This window comes from Dromaius novaehollandiae, chromosome 20 (genome assembly GCF_036370855.1).
Source record: "Dromaius novaehollandiae isolate bDroNov1 chromosome 20, bDroNov1.hap1, whole genome shotgun sequence".
NCBI lineage: Eukaryota > Metazoa > Chordata > Aves > Casuariiformes > Dromaiidae > Dromaius > Dromaius novaehollandiae.
Window position 1 is genome coordinate 12,719,265 of NC_088117.1, and position 20,581 is coordinate 12,739,845.

Sequence of the window (20,581 nt, forward strand, 5' to 3'; positions counted from 1 at the left end):
ATGAAAAAGCTCTGCTACACCAATAACCTAACTTACCGATGTTGTGGCCTAGAACCTGTTGGTCTCCAGGAGCATGCAAACAGTGCCTGTAGGCTGGGAGGTGAACCCACAATATCCATCTAAAACTTCAGATAGGAAGGACCTCAATCTGAACTATGTGCAGAGTCTTCAGCTGAGGTTTTATAATTAGTTTCCAAACTGGAGGCTGGCTAAGAGACTGAGTTGGCATCTTTAATCGACCAAAACCCTACAAGATAATATAAAGGCAAAGAATGACGAGGCTCTTTTAAAAATGACTCTTCTGAAAGATGCTGGAGGCATTGCTGGGATCCCTAGCATATTGCTGGGCTGTTTATTCAGTACTGCCTTAGAGGTACTATCTACTGGTTGCCTACACTGCTTGTGGATTATTTTGAGGGTTTTTTGTTTTTTTGTTTTTGTCATCGTGCCATGTCTTCACAAAGCTTGTCAGATCTGACAAGCTGATAGCCTCAGGTGATAACGATAATGTTTAGATTTTCCATTTCACTGAAATATTATTTCTCCCTTATATTCTATTTGCATAAGAGTACAAAAGTTTAAATAGTTGTCATGGAAAAATGGAGAGAAAGAATTTCAATCAGTCATTGTAATTCTTCCCTCAAATCTCGTTCCTGATATCCCACGTTTGCCAAGAGGTCTGTAAGTCTCCAATACGGAAGTTGTCCAAGTTCTGAAAAACTCACTAGGCAGCAGGGTCTGGAGAGTAGATGAATATACTTGATCTTAATGGTGACATCACCTGTACATGAGATGAGGAAATTCAGACACAAGCTGATGGGAAGGGACTTGGGGGTGTGTAGGGGTGGTAGGTGGAAGTGAATTGCTTCAGCAGAGTTGCTCCTGATTGCTGGTGGAGTTGGTGATCTGCTGCAGACCATGGGCTCAGTAGTTTTGATCAAACTGATATTTTGGAAAGTTCCCATGCCTACATCCCATTTGCTTATGTTGAATAGAAAACTCCACTGTTAAAAAAGTTCAAATTGAAAGATGACCATAACTATGTTATATTGGACAATGAATATAGGATATAGAATATGCTAGCCAAGTGAAAATCAGTGCCAATTATTAGCATTTCATGAGCTTGTCAGCAGTCCTAGAGAATTTCAGAGCCTTGTTCTGTGATGCTGGTATAACTAGGAGCAGGAGGTTTGCTCAGGATCTGGAGAGAAGGACATGGGGCTTGTCAGGCCCTAGGATGCATAAGATGTTTCCTACAAAGGCCTTTTACACTCCCTGGACAAGCACACTGAAGGGACTTTTCTACAGAAGGATTTGATTTCGTTCTGCCATTGCTTTTCATAGCAGACATGCTATCCTTCCAAAGTTAGCAAGGGTGGGGGAGAGGATAAAGAGCATTAACGCCCTTTTCAGGCCTTCGCTATCCTCCTCCCTGTTGTGTGGATCCTGGGAACAGGCCGCTGTGTGTACCCTTTTGTTAATCCTTTACACTGACCAGTATAGGGACAGATCAGCAGAGGTCAGCAGGGATTTACTAATATAAGCACATGCCTTCCTGTTGTCATGGAAACATAACTCTTTCCGTTCCTTTATTCAGTGTTTCTTTAGTAGTTGTGTTATTCTGATACTTGGGGTGGAAGGGTTCCCTTTTTACCCTCAGCCTCGGTATCTTTCTGTAGCAGGAGATCTGCTGGGGCGATCAGGAGGACCACAACCTGACTGGTAAAAACTGCATCAAGCTGGGATTTTGATCGTTCACTGTTTAGGCACTTGAAGGTTCCACCAGCTCAACTGCTGTTGCAGTGCAGTTGGGGGTTGCTGCTGGGAAAGCTCTTACTCTCACCTCTTGGTTGTAGCTTGACTTTTTTCCAATTGTTGTAGTGAACAGGGCAGGTGAAATATAAGTCAAGGAGCCCTTTTCTCCACAAGTCTGCAGTGCCTTTCAGGAAAGACGACGATCATAGGGAACAAGATTTAAAATGGTATGGAAGTTGGGGAACTCAAAAGGGCCAATCCATGCACAAAAGATTTACTGCATGATGTATGGGTCATAATTTTGGAAATATGAGTAAATGCTTGTAAGCATCAAGCAGTCTTTTCTGAAAATATATGATTAAAAACTGGAGGGGAATATGCCTAAGTCTTGTGTGGTGCAATTTGTTTCATATAAATAAAAGTGCTAAGTGTAGAATTGGGCAAGTTTTCAGAGCCTGGAACTTGTTACTTGTCACACTGATACTGTCAGTGTGAATCCAGAAACAAACAAACAAAATACCCCCTTTTCTTTGATCCTCTCTCCTTTTGCTAGACACTTATAATGTTTACATTCTGGGCAGAAATCATACACTCCATGTCATACAGAGTGGAAAATATATAACTTTTAAATTCTGTAGTACCTCTAATGTAAAGTATTTAAGGCTTTGAATATTTTAATCTCACAAGATACTCGTGAGAATGTATACTTGTATCTCTTTTATAAGTTGGACAAACTGATACACAAAGTTGAAGTGACTTGCTTTAAGCTCACATTAAGTTTTTGCCAGGCCTGGAAATAATCTTCTGGCATCCTGACTCCTCATCCCATTCCACTTGTATCTATGGTTGTAAGCATTTGTGTCAGAGACTGTACCCTGGAGGGAGTGACAGGATGAAAATGTTCCTTGAGTTGATGAAGATGTTATACTGAGCATCTTCTACAAGGTCAGCTGTATCCCCAGCTTGAGGGCATCCATCATCTGTCACAGTTCCCCAAGTTTTGAAAAAACAGCTTTGTGAAAAGTAAAAAGCAAAAAATACAAGCCAGTGAGTAACGCCATCTCGCAAGCAGTGAGGTAATAAAATGGCCTAACCCCCTTGTCACCTGTACTGTCTTAGCAACTCCTCGTGGCAGCCTCTGATAAAACCATCTCCTGCCAGTAGTGCTAACAGACTATCAGAATGGAGAGGGGAACCTGTGAAAGAAGTTCCTTCAATGTAGTTCATGTTGTGGGGGAAATTACTGTTTGCTTAAATGGAGCTTAAGCTGTTTGCCTATTTTCAAACCACTGAGATTTCAGGACACACGTGAGATAGTGGAGAATAAACTAGGGTAAGGGGTTTTGGTTGTCTTTTAAAAGAAAAGGCAGAAATCTTCCTACAGTTCTTTGAGAACTTCCTCTTCTAGCACTGTCTTTATCAGTTCCCACAACTCTCTTCACCAGTGTAGTGCATCGGCATCTCGTCCTGGCGTGCTGAAGTAAGATATTACTCTGCACTGGCTGGGAGAGAGGCAGTGAACTACTGCCAGGGGGATCTCAGATTGCCCAACATCTCTCATTCATTTCCAATTTCTTTTTGTATGGGTAGAGAACTGGCTGCTGCAACTGACCTTTGATAAGATCATTTAGTAAAAGCATAAATCTCCCGTGTGTTCTCTAGTTGGCTTGGAATTTACTGTAAATAGTATAACTTAATGTGTGGGGCTTCTGTATGAGAGAGCTAGGAAGAGAGGTAGCATTTTCTGTTGAGCATGTACGTATTCAAAACAGTCGAGTAACTTATCAGGTACACTGCATTTCCTCATAACTTTTGAAAGGATGAAGGTGAAAAATATTATATATCTTCATTTTTTTCTTTCTTTTTCCTGGATAATAACTGTCTGAATGTTGGATATTAGAAACTGATGTTCTGACTGGCCTGGAAAATTCTGTAGGAACTGTTCAACTAATGAAATCACGATATCCCTAGCAACAAAAGATTTGCTGTTGAGAAACAAAAGTGAAGAGATTTTTAGCTACAACTTCTAATTCCAATGGCAAATGAAGACTTTGTGTTAAAGACTACATCATCCTCTTCCCTACCTCACTGTAATCCAGTGCCAGTCTCAGATGCGTGCATAAAAACCCCAAAGATTCTCCAGTCAATTCTGCTGTAGCATTCTTAATGTTCGAGTAAAAGATATCTATTAAAGGCAATTATTAAAACAGAATCTGGCAGTGGAGTTTGTCATAGCTCTTTGTTTGCCTTAAAGTGATACGAAAGGTCATAAACCCCATCTTTTAGGCAAATCCTTTGTCAGCTACCTTTAAAGTGTAAAACCAGACCTGCCCTGACAGAGCTCAATGAATGCTTTATATCTGACTCTATGAGCCTTTGAAGTTCCCCCTAATCCACCCCTAAATGCCTGGAACGTATTCTTCAAAGAAACTGTAGTCCTCTCCAGTTTCATTTTGGAGTAGGGTTGCAGACCTATATGACAGCAGTATGTTTTTTATGTTTTTTTCACTTACTGAACATCACAGATTAGTATTCCACTTGTGAAACATAGAGGAAAAATCCAGGATGTTACTGTTAATCCAGCAACAACTACTTTTGTGAAAAATAATAAACTCCTGTCATTCAGTGACTTCTTTGACCTAATCTTTGCCATTCTCATAAAACAGCGTAGTTTGAATGACATGTTTTCATAGTTGATATATTGCCCACCACTAAAAGCTAATTTAGTCATTATAGTTGTTAGCATTTGGTGCATATTCACATGCTATTCACATTCATATGATAATTTGTACCAAAATTGAGAGGAATTACTGAGGAAATTGAGAGGAAAGACCTAGGACTGATTGATGAAAATATCAAAAGCAGGGCTGAAAAGGTCATACGTGGTCTTTCTCAAGCTCAATGGTAGTCTAATTCTTTATTACCCATTTATTACACTGAATTCTTGCAGACTGTGCTTAACTTTCTGGTGGTGTCACAGGTGCTATACTCAGTTCTGTGCTGTTGAAATCCCCCTTTTTGAGATCAATTTGTAATGAATTCTGTGGTGTGCTAGTGTGTCATCTATGGAGAATTGTATAGCCCAAAGGTTAGCAATGCTACTGAATGAATATTGGGATTATACTTTATTTATACAGGGGCGTGTTTTGTCCTTGGGAACTATTCCAGTATTAGTATGGGCATGTTGCATACAGGGGAGATAATCTTGGAGTCAGTGTTGTTAATATGCTTGTAACCTCTACTGAGTAGGGCAAACAGATAATTTTCTGCTAGCTGCTCCAGACATACCTTGTGAGCAGTGCTGTGTTACTTCCGGTTCTTTGCTAGTGGTGGCTGGGCATCCCCATTAGAGGCCAACTGCTTAGCTGTACTGGCCTTTTAAGGCTTCAAAAGAGACAGAAATAGAATAGTGGTTTCTTTGTTTTGAGAAATTTTCTCTCTTTAGTCATCACCTGTCTCCTTGACCAGGATCACTGCGTTACGGGAAGAGGTTATAGGCGCAGGCAGGTAAGGCTTGACTCGCGGTGCTGGGAGGTTCCAGGGTTGTGCTTGAACCATCTCCAAAGGCAAAATTCTGACAGAGACTAAAATAGAGTGGAAAAGAGCCATGATTACTAATCTGTTTGATTTTAAATTCCAAGATGTACCAGAGATCTTTTAATGGCCACTGCCTTGCTGCTTACGAAGAGCTGAGACTAGTTAGGAGGACCAGGAATGAGGAGGGTTGTTGCTTTTAACTTGGCTCAGCCATCAGTGAACCCAGCTGTCTTTCCTGCCTGAGGCCATGAACGTTTTAGCATTCACGGTTAGAAGATAAAGCCAGTAAGCAGGAACAAATGTTTTTTTACTAAGCCCATGATAGATGGAATCAGAATGGTTGGTTAGCAGTGGACTGTAAGCTAAAACTAGTACTGTAACAATGCAGGAACTCAACTTTTCCCTATATAACCCTATACATAAGTAGTTATTCAACACAAATTATGACTTAACTGTAAATATAACTAATTAACAAATGGTGCCGTTGTTCATAACCATAGTGAACTTAGAGGAGAATGGAAATCTCCTCATTACTTTACTGCCTTCCTAAGCTAAGCCAAGACGTTTTTTTGACTTTCTGATGAAGCTTCATTTTCTTGTCTTGTTGTCTGTCTTTAGTTAGACCCTATTCTGTGTCTACAAGTTTGTGTGCAACTATGGGGCCATATATTTGTCACTGAATGTTTCTGTTATGGGCAAGCATTAATGAATAACAGAGGTTACTGTGTATGGTAGTCATATGATGAACTAAAACTGAGAAGGTACTGAAAGGTATATCTGTTGTGAAAGAATTTGGAAAAGAGAGGAAACAGCAAAGGGATTTGGTATTTATCTCTATTTGTAAGTAGCATTTAGACCGTCTACTTATAATGGGAACAGAAAACTATGCATGTAGCCTTTGAAATGATTATAACCTGTCTGCACTAGCCATGCGCAGTGACTGTGTTGAAATGGGAGTTTCTTTGCGGATGCTGTTTCCTGCAAATTGGAGCAATCATTTTGAACGTGCCGTGGACTTGGTCTCTTTTTTGTCGCGGACTGTGCTCCTGGTCTCTGGGCAGTGCAGGCTGAGACTGGTTACTCATTAAGTATACAAAGGCTCGTATCTCCTGCCTAGTAAAACTCTTTAGCAGAATAGTTTCCTGGGCTCCCCGCACTAATTGCTAAAGAGATTCCAGGCAGATTCCGTCATCCTTGTTTTCTGCCTGACTGGGAATCTGCGAATAAAAGGGTTGATGGCAGCATAATGAGATTGCTGGACAGTGCAGTGCACAGCAGCCCTCCCCAGCGTCACATGAGAGCGGGAGGGCGGGGTGGGCGATGGAGATGCTGCTGGAAAGAGAAAGGTCTGTCTAAATCCCTGAACACCCTCCATCCCCCATCAACACTGCCTCTTAAAAGAAGACTTAGAAACACTGCAGTCTTTTGGTGGGAGGAATTAGGGTGAGGTCAGGGCAGGGGCAGGCTTTTGTAAACCAAAGTCTCCTATAAATCCCTTTCAGGCCCTGAAGCCGGATGCCTCCACCTTCATGTACAAAGAGGCTGAGGAGCCGGTGGGCAGGGAGTTGATAGAAAACCACTGACACAGATTAACCAGTGGGTGTGTAGAAGATGCACCAGAGCAAGGCAAACGTGACCAAAAATGGGCTTGGACAATGATGGCAAGAATGAGGGAATGTGTAAGGTCAGCTGAGAAGTGATGCTGTGCTGTGTGTTCCTGGCAAATCCCTAGCAAGGAGCATGGCACACTGAAACAACTTCCCTCGGCTGGCCGTACTGCAGCGAGGGCCAAGGGCAGTGAGCTGTGCGTGGTGTCAGAGCTTTGCAGGCCTCCGGCCATCTGAGTAACTGGCTGCTCTCCACCTGGAGCTGTGGAGTTTCCCAGGGACTGCTGCCTTTCACTAGCTAGCCCACGGTTATGTATGGAAGGCAGCAACCAGGGCAAAGGGCTGATTACACAGCTAGGAAAGGTTAAATGCTAGATATGCAGTGCTAGGCAAAGTCAGGATCATCTCATCAGGAATAGTAGCTATTTCTCAGATACTGTTTGCTATTTCTTGAGCTTTAGCTCTGCTTCGTGGCTGTTTTTTTTTCCACAGATGTCTCCAAAAGATCTGCTATATAATTATTTGCAGTTACCTACAAGTTTGGATGTTTCCTAGCACTTATGCATGAATCAGTCTGCAGTATCCTATTCTCTCCTATGTATCCTGGAATGGGAAACAGGGCAGAGCAAAAAACTCTGATATCAGAAAATTGTGGTGGGATGGAAAGCTAATGTCTGCTGCCTTTGTGAGGGGAGTTCTCTGTTCGCTTTGCCTTTTTACTGTTTACATTTTGCTTCTTTTGAAAGTGTGTAATTTTGTCACTGAATCCAGGGTATATATCCTTCTAATATCAAGGCAAATATCTCCTGTCCCCGAGGCTATCCTCAGTCAGATTGTTTCACAGAGTAAATTTGATGGAAAAGAAATGAGGATTCCCCCTATTCTTCCATTCTTCAGGACTGACAAATGTCTGAGCTGAACGCTTTTGTTCTCCTAGATCATTTATCCTGTGTAACCTCATTTATATGAATTAAATTCACAGTCTAGGTGTGAATAAATTCATCATGTACAAATGCTCCCAAATGCAGGGGAATCTGGACTTGACGTTAGTTGCTGGTGTATGGATATTAAATTGATGTTTTGGCTGTGCAAATACTAAGAGTTTGGATCTAAAATGCCATCAGTACAGTGAATCTCTTCAGACTCTGCTCTTCCTTGCTTAAAATCTACTGCTGTGTAAATTTGCATATCTGTCCTGTAGGGAGAGGGTGTCTGGCCAGTGGTCATCAAACCTTGGGCTGCCCCATGGAGTCGGAGATCATGTGTGAAATATTCCAGTTTGGAGCTTGGGTTGGACTGTTTATGACGGCATCTTTAGATCACTAGTGGCCTAGCTCAGAAAAAATCTAGATTCTAGAAGGAGCAGCTGGAATATTAAAAGCCACAGCCAATGCCTTAAAATATAACCAGAAACTTACTGGCTGGCTTTGGGGATTTCAAAGCACAAGTGTTGTGCCCTACCAGCAAGGGGGTCATTGAATTTTAGACAAACTTCATCCATCTTGTGAATGGATTTAAGGTGACCCATTTCACTGCTCTCAAAGTGATGCAGGCATGAAGAAGCAGAAGTAAAATCTGTGGTTGAGAGGAAAGATCACAAGTCCTGGGCAGGCATGGATGGGAAAGGAGGCAAACTGTTCAGTTCTGAAATGCATGCACCTCCTACAAACTGGGCATCTAGTCACCTGTCTTAGCAACAAATTCCTGACTGCCATTGTAAGAAGGCCTGTCGTGTTGTCCTCTCTACGATAAATGTTTGATTCTCTGGTATCCTTCTCAGTTACTGGCTAGAGCAGCCACTTTTGGTGTGGAATTCAGGTGGGTGACTTCTGAAATGTACCTAGTGATTGGTGGAAGAGCTCAGTTCTTCAGGACTGCTAACTCAGACTAACAAAGAGTCTCTTTTCTCTGCAGGCACTTCATGCTCTGAAAATGATGGCAGCTGTTCATCATCCCCATGTGAAAATGGTGGGAGCTGTACGGATCTGGAAGTGGGTTACCAGTGCACCTGCCCCATGCAGCCAGTAGCGTACACGGGCATAAACTGTGAACTCCTCTATGATGCATGCGTTAGCCACGAGTGCCCTGCCCATAGGATTTGCCACGGGACTCCGGGACTCCTGGAATATGAATGCATCTGTAGGCCTGGCTTCACAGGTATTGATTGTAACATTAATATTAATGAGTGTGAGAGCAACCCTTGTAAAGATCCTCATTTTGAATGTGTAGATAGTGTAAATGGATACACCTGTAAATGTCAAACAGGACTGAATGGAGAAGGATGCCAAACAGAAAGCTCTGTATGCGCTAGCCACCCCTGCCTAAATAACGGGACCTGTGTCGAGGGTCCTGGGGACTATACCTGCATCTGCCAACCTGGCTTCACCGGGGCCCACTGCAAAGACAACATTGATGAGTGCGCTTCCAGCCCGTGCCAGAACGGAGCCATCTGCCGAGACAGGGTGAATGAGTATAGCTGTTTCTGTGTGCCTGGGTTCCAAGGATACAACTGTGAAATAGACATCAACGAGTGCGCGTCCCGGCCCTGTAAGCACAATGGCACCTGCCTCAATGAGATGGATCACTATTTGTGCAAGTGCATCCCCGGCTACACAGGTACCTTTCATGCTCATGTACTAGCCGGGTGGTTGGGTTACATCTCGCTGTTCATATAGTTCCACAACGTGCCTGCTGGTGACATGTCTAGTAAAAGTGTTAGTTGTCCTGAGGAGCTGTTGCGTTACAGCCCTGAGACTAAATCTCTGTTGCATAACTCAGATTTCTGGAGTGTTTAGTACTGTGTGAATAATGGTATAGGGCTTGCTGTTGCGGCTTCCAGGCAATAGCTGAGCTTTGATTCCCGTGGATGATGTAGCTGTTGAGAGATACAGATCCAAGAGTGAAAGTGGGAACTGTCTGAAACTTGGAGCACTGGATATAATGTAGATGTGATTAGCTCTCAGGCTGAAATTAGGGGAGATGTACAAGAAAAGAGATTTATCATCAGGAAGAGTAAGCTTGATGTTTACAGGTATGACAGATCTCTATCTGGCTTGTAGTCCTTTATCCTGTCCTGCAGGATTTCTCTGAGAAAGTAGTCTTTTTGGAATACAGTAGCTTTTAGTTGGAGGTTTCTTCTCCAACTCTTTCAGGTGCCCAGAGAATTTTTTATTTGCATGTGATGCAAGTATCTGGGTTTTGTGCATGTGGGCTGATGGTGACTCAGAGTTATCTGCGAGGGAGGCAGCAGGAGGTTCTCCTTTCTGCTTATCAGAGTGGAATGCAGTTGTGCTGTGCTCGTGTCTGCCTGGTACCATTTAGCACATGAACTTTCTCAGCCTTCCTCCTTGTCACAAACTGAAGTGTTTCGAGAGTTAGGTTGCTGTGAAGGAATGCTGCCGATTACCAGTGGAATGAAGAGAAGTTACAACATCAGGAATGCAGTCACTGATGCTGAATCACTCACTCTCTGATAAAAAAAAAAAAGAACAGAGATGAGGGAAGAAAACCACAGACTTTGTGTGTAGACCTTAAAATAATACTGATTTTGAATATCAAACATAATACTGCCTTATACAAATCAGTGTGGTTTTTTTCCCCTCTTTCTGCTGAATCTTCAGTTCAGGATTGTGGAATTCCCCTGCCAAAGAGGGGATAAAATTGCCTCGGCAGCTGGAGGAGCTTGCCACGCTCCAGGTTATTTTCATGTCACATATAAGGCTTTGCTTTGTGATCTAGTGCTTCATCCTGATCTGAGAGGTTCTAGCACCATCAGTTAGCAAGAGTTAGCAGGTTGTTTCCTGGTGCTTGCAGCTGGAATTTGGGTGAAGGAAGTTTTGCGTGGGCATTGACGAGTTTGAACCAGCAGATTAGGGGGCCCACATTCCTTCAGGATTAGGATGGCCATGTCCATTACGTGGTGAGCCTTTGCCAGGAAGGGGGGATTAGATGGATTGGCAGGTGCCACTGCAGTGACTAAGGTTTGGAGGTGATGTCAGGCCATGGGCAACTCAAAGAGGTGGAATAGGAGAGTTGCATAGGAGTTCTTATTCTGTCAGTGAAAGTTGTGACTTTGGACCAAAAATGCATGACTTTCTGTTACTCCTGGCTAGTAATACTGGAGCTAATGCCTAACTTTTAATAGCATTTCATAATATAATAACTTACTAATATGTAGTATCACAGTAATTAGCATTTTGCACTGCTTTAATGCTTTTTTCCCAGGGATCTCAAAGCCAAGTTACAAATACCATTTAAACAAATGGAACAATATTTTGGAGAAACAGGTAGAGATCACTTCCCATACCCAAAATGCAACTGCTTTTGATGTAGAACACTGGATCTGATTAGTAACAGCACGAGACAAATGAAGAATACCATATCTAACTAAAACTGTAAGAGCTGTATCATAGGTAAAAATAAATAACACTGTGACTAGCAGTTTGATTCTTCTCTTCCCATCTCTGTCCCTCCTGTACTCAAAGAATCCCAAACCAAAACAGTTGCCATCAGATTTTTAAGGAATGCATGTGAGTAGGGTCAAAATTTTATGGCTCATTCAGAAAACAGATGTCATTTGTGAAGTGTTGATGTGTTGGCTGCTTCAACAAACCTGAATGAAAGAAACTAAAGCTTCATAAATAATGTAAACTCTTCAGTTTTGTTATAAAACTAAAATTCGAAAGTCTACCCAAAATAATTTTGTTTGCAAATAAAATTAAAGGTCCCTAATTTGTAAGCATTGCATACCGTCTGTTGATGGGTTTCCAGTGCTCTTATGGCAGTATTTATAAAAGATGGCTATGCTCTAGCCAGTTAGGTTGATAACATGGCTTTTGTGATTCCGGCTCAGAATTCCAGCCAGCACAGTTATACTTTGCTGGATTCATAACACAGATATTTCTTTCTTTTGTAACCAAGGTATAAACTGTGATGCTGAAATAGATGAATGTGATTCAGAGCCTTGCCAGAATGGGGCCTTGTGCAGTGACCATGTTGGGTTCTACACCTGCACCTGTGCACCAGGTTACCAGGGGATCCAGTGCGAGGTGGACATCGATGAATGTGTGAGCCAGCCCTGCGAGCACAATGGGACATGTCACGACCTCATTAACAGGTGAGAGATCAGTGGTGTTTTGACAGTTAGAGATCAGTGGTGTTTTGACAGTTAGATATCAGGAATGATCTAAAGTTGTGCTTAGTGTAACCTGTCAAAATTAGGGTAAAAATCCATGGGGTGAATTGGATTTAGTGTTCTCTATCCTTGTGGTCCCAGCAGCAATAATTCAGAGAATGATTTATGGCAGTATGCCCCTCCCACTAGCAGAACTCCTAGGAAGCTCAAAGGAAGGTGGGAAAAGATTCCTTTTATTGCTTCCAGCTGACATATAAGGTACAAAGGGGAGCTAATTGAAGAGCATGATCAGCAAAAGCAAGTGCCCATCTAGGCTGAGAACATACCTGTCTGTCTGAATCTGCCTTTTAACAGGTAAGGTGTGAATGCAGAGACTCTAGTGGGATTCATGTGCCCTGTCACTAGCGTGCCCTGTTTGAGCAGATGGAACTGGCTTTTCCCTCTGTCCCGTAAGTGGTTGTGAGGACTGACAGCTTAGCTCTGTTTGCTCTTTCCTCATAAGGGGCTGGACAATCAAATTAAGAGCTTCTTCACTGCTCTCTTTTGCTGCCCCTCAGCTACCATTGTGACTGCAGTGACACAGGCTTCGAAGGGGACCACTGTGAGTTGGATATTCTGGAGTGTGCCTCTGAACCCTGTCTGAACAGTGCCACATGTGTGGAGGGAATCAAGAACTACAGCTGTGCCTGCTGGCCAGGTAGGTTAGAAATCTGTTTTGCTATGTTGTCATCTAAGCACACTGTGGTGGAAAGCACGTGCTAAATCACTCCGTTGAAGAATGAAGAGTCAGTGATCCAGTGTGATTTTCATTATTCCAAACAGTAAGGCTGCCGCTGCTCCCCTTTAGAGGCCCTCCCAGGAGCCAACTGACCTTGTTGCTGGGAGATGTATCCTGATTCTTGACCATAAAATTTCCCTTCTTGTCTCTTCTGCCTTTTTCCATCCTGCTCTTTTCCATCATGTGCTTTCTTGGAAATCGGTTGTCTGGCTCCTGTCTTTGGCATACTGGACCCTAGGATTCCCTTCTAGCTAAACAGCAATGTTTCTGGCTCTTTTCACCTTTGAGGCAGCCACAATATTTGGGTGACTAGTGTCAGTGAAGTGGCGTGTGATGATTACACTGGTATTTCCTGGCAGGTTACCTGGGGCAGCGCTGTGAGGAGGACGTGGATGAGTGTGCGGCAAATCCCTGCGACAACGGAGGTGTGTGCTTTGAGCGATCCAACCAAGCCTATTATGGAACACGACCTGACTTCCCCAGTGACTTCAGCTATAGCCAAGCAGCTGGTTTCCTCTGTTGGTGCCAGCCAGGCTTTGCAGGTGAGTTGTGCACTAAATGTCGCGTCTCGTCTGCACCTGATGGAGACTGCATGGTCTGAGGGGGCGGAATGGAGCAGTGTTACCTGTGCACTAAAGCCACTTAATGACTGGTGTTGCGAGGGGGCGGCAGCCTGATGCGTCAGGAGCATGTTTCTGTTCAGGTACTGTACTGGTATGTTGCAGACAGCTGTCTGAATGTTATCCTCTGCCCAGCAAGCCCCTCTTAACAACCCCTTTCACTAGCTGAGGCAATAGCCTATGCCCTTTCCAAGTACTCTAAATACCCTCTGGCTATGAAGATGCCAGGGTGGATTCTCTTTGTCACTCTGTCATGCATGTGGCAGAATTCATTCCTACAAGATAACTGTGAAACACTCCTCATCAAAGGCAGCTAGTCCCCTGGAGTCCCAGATTACTGTCCTAGGTGTTCCCTTGATGGGACTACTGTCCTGACAGCAGCTGTATAATCAGAGCGGGTAGGAGAAGAGGGGGTTCTTGATATCTTGCTCTTGGAGTTAGAAGCTCTGTGGATGTTCCACTGAAATATTGCCTTTCCTCTAGTTTTTCGGATATTTATAAAAGCATGGATTTAACAGCTGGGAGAAGCTCCCTGGAAGGAGGAGTTAAACAATAATACTTTATTCCTTTTTGAGAGAGATGAGAGTTTGGTCCGCTATTGCGCAGCTGGAATGGTTCAGAGGTTCTGATCCTGCCACTACTCCCTTTCATGACACTAGCCAATCATTTGGCCTTTACTTATTTCATTTCGCCTTATTTTTTTCAGTGATAATATCTATTTGACAGAGCGTCTGGAGAGACAAGTGATAGTTCAAGGAATTCTTTTGCATGCTTAAATGACAGATAAGAAGAACAAAAAATTATGAATGCAATTGTCATTCAGATTCTCTCCTCCACTGATGCATGTATGCCCTCAAGATGGCTATTTGTATTTTCACTTTAAAAGGGGAGACCTGCTCTACTAACATTGATGAGTGTGAATCCCAGCCATGCCAGAATGGAGGGCGCTGCGTGGACCTTGTTAATGGCTTCCTTTGTCATTGCCCACCAGGATACTCAGGTAATGTTGGTGAAGGAGGGTGGTTGGGAGACACTGTGCAGAGCTCAGAAGTGCTGCAGAGGGAGTTCTTCAGTTCAGGACTCAAGTGGCATGGGAAAGCTCTATGGTTTTCCTGAAGTACGTGACAGGCTATGAAGTAGGTTTTGACACATAGGATAAGCCATGTAGAAGAGCCTAAGACCAGAATAGCTAGGAGACCTGTATCCTGGAGTGAAAGTTCACTGGGAGAGCTATGTATATTATACACATGCTATGAAGATGAACAAAACCAGCCTTCAAATAAAAATATAAAAACGCAGAAAAAAAGGGTGCTTAACATTCTGGCTGTCACCAGCTACTGGCTGTAGCAGATTGGGTTACCAGTACATAAAACATCTGTAAAACATCTCTATTCCCTAACACCCCTGGATGATAAGAGCCAGGGATTTTTGGCTGAAAGCAGTAATCTGCTATGGTAAAAGGTCAAAAGGTCTTTGTGATGTGAGCAAACGAAACCTTCTCTGTTTACAAGGGACTGGGGAGTCTGGATTCTTCCAGAATGCCCTGCCTGACCCTAACAGGTTTCGGTTTCCTAGTTGTGAAACAAGGAAATAGTGAGTCTTGCACATCAGCTCTGTTGGGAAGGTACGCGGCTGTTTGCATGGAAGGTGGAGATGGCTGTTGCCTCTTGAACACTTACAGTGTAAGCGTTGCCTCTGCGTCGGAAGGTAAGGTGAACACAAGACCCTGTATTGCACCTTCCAGGTGTCTGTAGTACCACAGAAACTATGTATGCCAATAGGTAGGTCCTAACTAGCAAAGCATACTGGTGTTTTTTCCCCTTCTCTTTACTATGGCAGTTTTTTTTATTATATATTTCTAACGTTTGCTCACAAACGTATAATGATTTCTTTTTCATTATTACCGTGCTCTTTAGCTCAGCATGACCACAGAGAGGAATATCTTCTAACAAATAACCTTGGTACCGTGGTGTGCCTACTCTCTGACTGGCAGAGGTTATTTTGGTAGTGGCTTGTGAGAGCCCTTCTCCTTTAGAGCTGTGGTCACTGGGACAGATTTTCCTCTGTTTCCATGCTTGACTGATGCTAAACCTCATCTCCATTTAAAGTGTTTGTACTCTGTCTTCTACATCTTTTAATTGCACGCATACGCTCTGTTTTGAGCAATTTGATACCAAAAAGTAGTTTATAAGAAGGGTGGTCCCCAGCACATCTTGTACTTGTGTAGTGCTGAGGCAGATGTAGCCTTTCCGCCGTGTTGCTAGGCTGCCATCTCGTGGGAAGAAGAACAACTTGAAGCCAGAAGAAAACCGTGTCCTTTAAGTTCTTGGAGCAGTAGGTAGTGGCATTCCTTAGACTGTCTTAGGGCTTGATTGAATGGGAAGTTTTCTGTTTAGCTCCTGTGGTCATATTGACTGAGCTATGCTGGTGTAAGTCTGTGCAGCCCTTTCCTGTGAAGACCCAATGCAGAGGTTCTTTCACTCCCTGAATCTCAGACCGACTCTCGGGTAACACATTCCAATACTAGAGCAAGTTCCTTGTCGGGTTTGTGGTATATCTTGTTTGCTTGCTACCTAATTTAGGTTAGGTCAAGAAAAACTTGCTTTTGTAGGTGAGGCTTTTGAGCATAGTCTTTTATCTAAGCTCTAAATTGCCACTTCTTGGGTAGTTGGTGTGTTACACTCCTGAGATGAGATATTGTCCAAATTAGATGGTTTGAAGCTTATGTTACTTGTCAAAATTCCCACTCACCCATGTGCCCATTTCGCTTTTCCTCCTTCGGTGCCCCAGCACCCCTCACAGAGTTCAGGACTTCATTTTGCTTTACCAAACTGCAGGTCTGTTTAATCCTTTCTAAGTCTTAGTTTGCTCATGGGCAGAAAAGCTGACAGAAGCACAGGATGGTGGGCAAAGGAGAGCTAGAGTTCATTCTCTTGCATCAATTTTGGGTTCATTAGTACTTGAAGGGGATTAGAGGCAGGTTGCTCTTCTGGATACTGCTTTTGGTAAAGGACTTTTTCTCAGCCGAGGTCGTTCTGACACATTAACGCAGTGAAAGGCTGGGAGCAGCCTCTGTGAGATCAGTGGGGGCATGTGGAGGAGTGAAGCTGACAGGGAAATAATAGCAATTAATCTCCCCTCCTTTGTCAATTAATCCCAGTACAGTCATGCTGGGTAAACAGCTTATTACTTCACATTAGGATCACAGAACAAGTTTGTGAAGCTTCCCGTGATGTTTCTGTTCAAAACACATTTCTGTGGCAACTTAGATCTGCCATGAACTTAGGCTTAAGCTGCCTCCACTGATTAAAGTGAACTTGCTACTCTGAAGAATGCTTCCTTGGGGCGGCAGGAGGTTCTTTCTGTGTTTCTTTCCTTCCGTCTGAGGAATTTGGGGAGTGTTGGGATAACAGTGTGAGTCAGGAGAAAATCTTTCTTTGCAAATTAACTACCTCAGTGCTGTCTCAGCGTTGCAGGGAGATGGGACAACTCTTTCCTTGAAATGCACTTGTCACAAAACTAATGTGGTACCTCATTCCTGCGAGAACTGCGTAACAGGCCCTGGAAGAGCAGTCCCGTGCACCAGCCTGCGCTCAAGGAGAAGACGTGCCCGTGAGGGTGTGAGAAGTGTGAACCAGAATGTTGTGCGGCTGCTAAATGAAAAGAGAAAGAGAATGAATCTTGGGTGGTCTTGGAAATGATGGCTACTGTGGTAAAGAGAAAAAGCCTATTAAGAAAAGCCAGTCTTTTAGGAAAAAACAAAATTAATTATTTATCCATAGGAATGGTTTCGATCCATCACGCATGTAGTAGGCAATGATTTAGGCCAGGAAGTAAAAAAGACTTGTACCTCCAGTTGGAATAGGAAGTGACTTTTAACCCGGAGCAATGTAATCGCTAATGTGGAATTTGGCTAGTTCTTTCTTTAAAAACCTCTAAATGGCCTGAGAATTCCCCCTCATATTTCCACTTCTGCTAAAGTTGTCTCTAGAAAGGCCATGTCCTGTAACACAGTACTGTGGCATTGGCCAGCTTGAATGAGAGGGGAAGAGCACTGTGTTTTTAATCACCTGCGTCCCTTGGCAGCAGCACCTTGTGGTCCTGGTAAAATTCTGAGCTTTTTTACAGACGGCTTTGGAAGTCTACTGCATGAGAGATCGGGAGGTGATGTGTCGATAAAGTTGGGAGGGCCTGTGATTGTGAATCTCTTTCAGTAGTAACCAGTGTGTTTATCAACCATTTTGTTTTGTTCAGCCGTAATGTCTTTGTCAGTTGCCTTGAAAGAAGGGTACCTTTTCTGTCGTTTGGTTGCTCTGCAAGAGTGCTGGCCAGACTCAGGCTTGAATTTCCTGGTCATGTGTTAAGCATAAAATCCCATGAAATAAGTGGGAGATACTTCTTCCTTCTGAACATCTTTGAATAGATTTAATTTTTTTTGTTTTGTGCAGATATTTCCTGATGTCAGATTTGTTTTAGAGATGGGGCCTCCACAGAAAAGGCAGTTAAAAGGTTAAGATAGTAAAGAGATTAGAGGGCTGTTAGCCCTTGAACAGAATCCCTTTTAGTAAATATAGCTGAAGGGGGAGCTAGGCAGTACTTCACGAGACCCCCACTCCCCCTCTGTTCTTTCTGGGAGGTGAATTACTTCTGTGTATGTACTGTAGGTAGCAGCAGCAATGTTTGTTTCTCAGATATTCAGTAAATATGCCTAAGCCATTTTTAGAAGAGTTTAAGAGGTTTTGTCTTAAGAAAGATACATGAGAGCTTTGTATGATGCACTCCACTCTGCCTCTCAGACCTTTGAAACTTGCTGTTGCCTGCAGAGTGCTGCAGGAGTGTCGGCTTCGGTCTAGCCCCTCAGATGCGTTTTGATCAAAAGTGGCCTCTGAGCTTCTGACGCTTGTGGCTGCACTTGAGTCTGTTTTGAACTAGTTCTTTGCATCAGTTTTCTGACTAGCAGATAGCCTGAGATATGCCCACTCCCCATGGTTAAAGGCTCTTGAGAGGATGCTTAAAGGTGAAACAACTCTGATGAATTAAATTTGACTTCTTCACTAATGAAAATGGGTGAAGCCCAGCTTAATGTCCTCTTCAGAATCAGGCCAGGCAAATACATGGGCAGAGCAGTATCGCAGAGCAGCAGGGGTGTTCTCCTGTGCCTAGGCGTGGCAAGATTGCCTAAGGTGTCCTAAAGGTGTCTCACCAAGAGAGGTGACTTCGAGATGGCAGATATTAGGCTAAATTCAGTGGGTTGATTTCACCTAAAAGGCTTATCAGCAATGTTTATTTTTTCCATTACAATGAACTTGATTGCCAATTAGCAGCTGGCCCTGTCCTTGCAGTATGTGACCTGTTTGTGTACTAAAGACAGACCAAAAATTTCCATTCCTTTCTTTAAGGGAAGGCTAGCTTTTGAGACAAAAATGAGTGTCTCCGGAGCCTGAAAGAAATTTCTAAATTTCTGGGATTCATTTACCAACAACAGTGAGGAAGTTGCTAATCTCTGTCTAAGGAACATGTATGAGATTTGGACACTATTCAAAGTTCGCTCTGCATTTTCTGACAATTTTCTGCTAAGGACCTCTGAGATATTTAGTATTCTTTATCTCTTGCTCATCCAAGAAGTTTTACAAATGATTAGGAACAAAATAATTCTCTAAACTTAAATCTTGTGATTCAGTCTCATAACTTGCATGTTTGCCGGTGTGTGAGTACTGGGAATTAAAACCTCTAGGAGATGAGTCATCTGATCCTTCTAATTTCTTTGGAATCTTCCAGTTTCAAAGAAGAACCTAAGCAGTGACCCCTCACTTGTGTGTAGTGTGAAACAGGGAACCTGTGATCAACCATTTTGGTTTGGAAGAAATCTTATTTACGTATTTCATCTTGCACGTGTGTGTTTTATTTAGAGTTTTCACGACAGTGTTTCCCCAGCCTCACTCTGTGTCCCTAATAGAGCACTGCTTGATATATATCCTTAAACTGATCCAGGGAAAAGAAGCAATTGCAGTTTCTAATTAACACTATTTCATGTAATGAATTTGAAAAGATGTAATGACAGGTAGGGGGTCAGAATCTGTGCTGACTTACGCTACATGGATTTGGGTTCATTATCGCTAGTCAGTTGTGTGCAAATAGACTCTGTGTGTGTGTGTGGATGTATGTATGTAAATAAAAATATAGATCCTTCTAAGGGGATCTGATGCTCCCCAGTCTTTGCAGACGTTGTATTGTTGCAGTGGAGAGTGGAATGGGCACAAACTGCCCACTTGTTTTCTGTTGATCAGTTACACACACACGCACACCCTGCAACAACAGAAGGGTCGTATTAATTCATACAGCATTTAAAATCTGTGCTGGGATAGGACTGCACATGCAGACAACCCAGGTGTGACTCTCAGAAGTTTGGACTCCAAGTGAATGCTCTCCATATCCCTCCCACTTAAAATATCTGTGAAATTGTCTGGTGTGTTTGGATTGAGTGAAGTGAAGAAAGTAAACTAGCTACAAGAGCTGCTGGAACGCTTTCTTTTAATATCTTAAAGTGATACTGCAGTGCAGATTCTCGACTCTGACTTGTGGGAGTTTTTGTTTGCCTGGACCTGACACTGATACTAATACAGACTGGAGGCTTGGAGAAAAGCTCCCATATGTAAATAACACTTCTCTGCAGAAATAAGAGCCCTCTCCAGTACAAAATGAATGTAGCCACATTTTCTTCCAAAACCAGATTCACAGAGAAAAAGGAGATTACAACAACTAATTCTAAGGAATTTAAGCTAATTTTAAGGGGAAAGAGAGAGATCCTTGCTTCTGAAGTCCCATGTTTGAACCAGGGCAGTCAGCATAATGCAGGGCATATTTCCTTGCTGCTCTGGTAGATAGCTAACAGGGCACCGATTGAAAGCTGGTGTGAAAATACTGGCAAAGCGGGATTTTTATTGAGGACTCTTAGATTATGATTACTTCTCAGAGGGGAAAACTGGTGAGCTGCCGGTTTTTGGCATTCGCAGCTTTATGGTCCTCCTTCACGCGTATTGTCTCTTTATCAAAGTTTCTTTTCCATTCAGTTAGATTTCAGAAAAACAGGTCATGGTAGTTAAAACTTGAGACTTTTGTTTGTGACTGCTGCACAGTGGAAATGCTTATG

The 20,581-nt window shown here is 43.0% G+C and overlaps 1 protein-coding gene across 7 annotated transcripts in view; it reads left to right on the forward strand.

The window, feature by feature from the left end:
- Positions 1 to 20,581, forward strand: part of CRB2 (crumbs cell polarity complex component 2) — a 79,916-nt gene that overhangs the window by 37,997 nt on the left and 21,338 nt on the right. For 5 of the 7 annotated variants that reach the window (XM_026100834.2, XM_026100833.2, XM_064523935.1 and 2 more), the window contains 5 exons: positions 8,814 to 9,515; positions 11,820 to 12,015; positions 12,591 to 12,730; positions 13,171 to 13,353; positions 14,318 to 14,431. In XM_026100834.2, the coding sequence (XP_025956619.2) occupies positions 8,814 to 9,515; positions 11,820 to 12,015; positions 12,591 to 12,730; positions 13,171 to 13,353; positions 14,318 to 14,431 (1,335 nt within the window). The remainder of the gene's footprint in view (positions 1 to 8,813; positions 9,516 to 11,819; positions 12,016 to 12,590; positions 12,731 to 13,170; positions 13,354 to 14,317; positions 14,432 to 20,581) is intronic. The other 2 variants (XM_064523936.1, XM_064523937.1) reach the window with 2 other exon arrangements.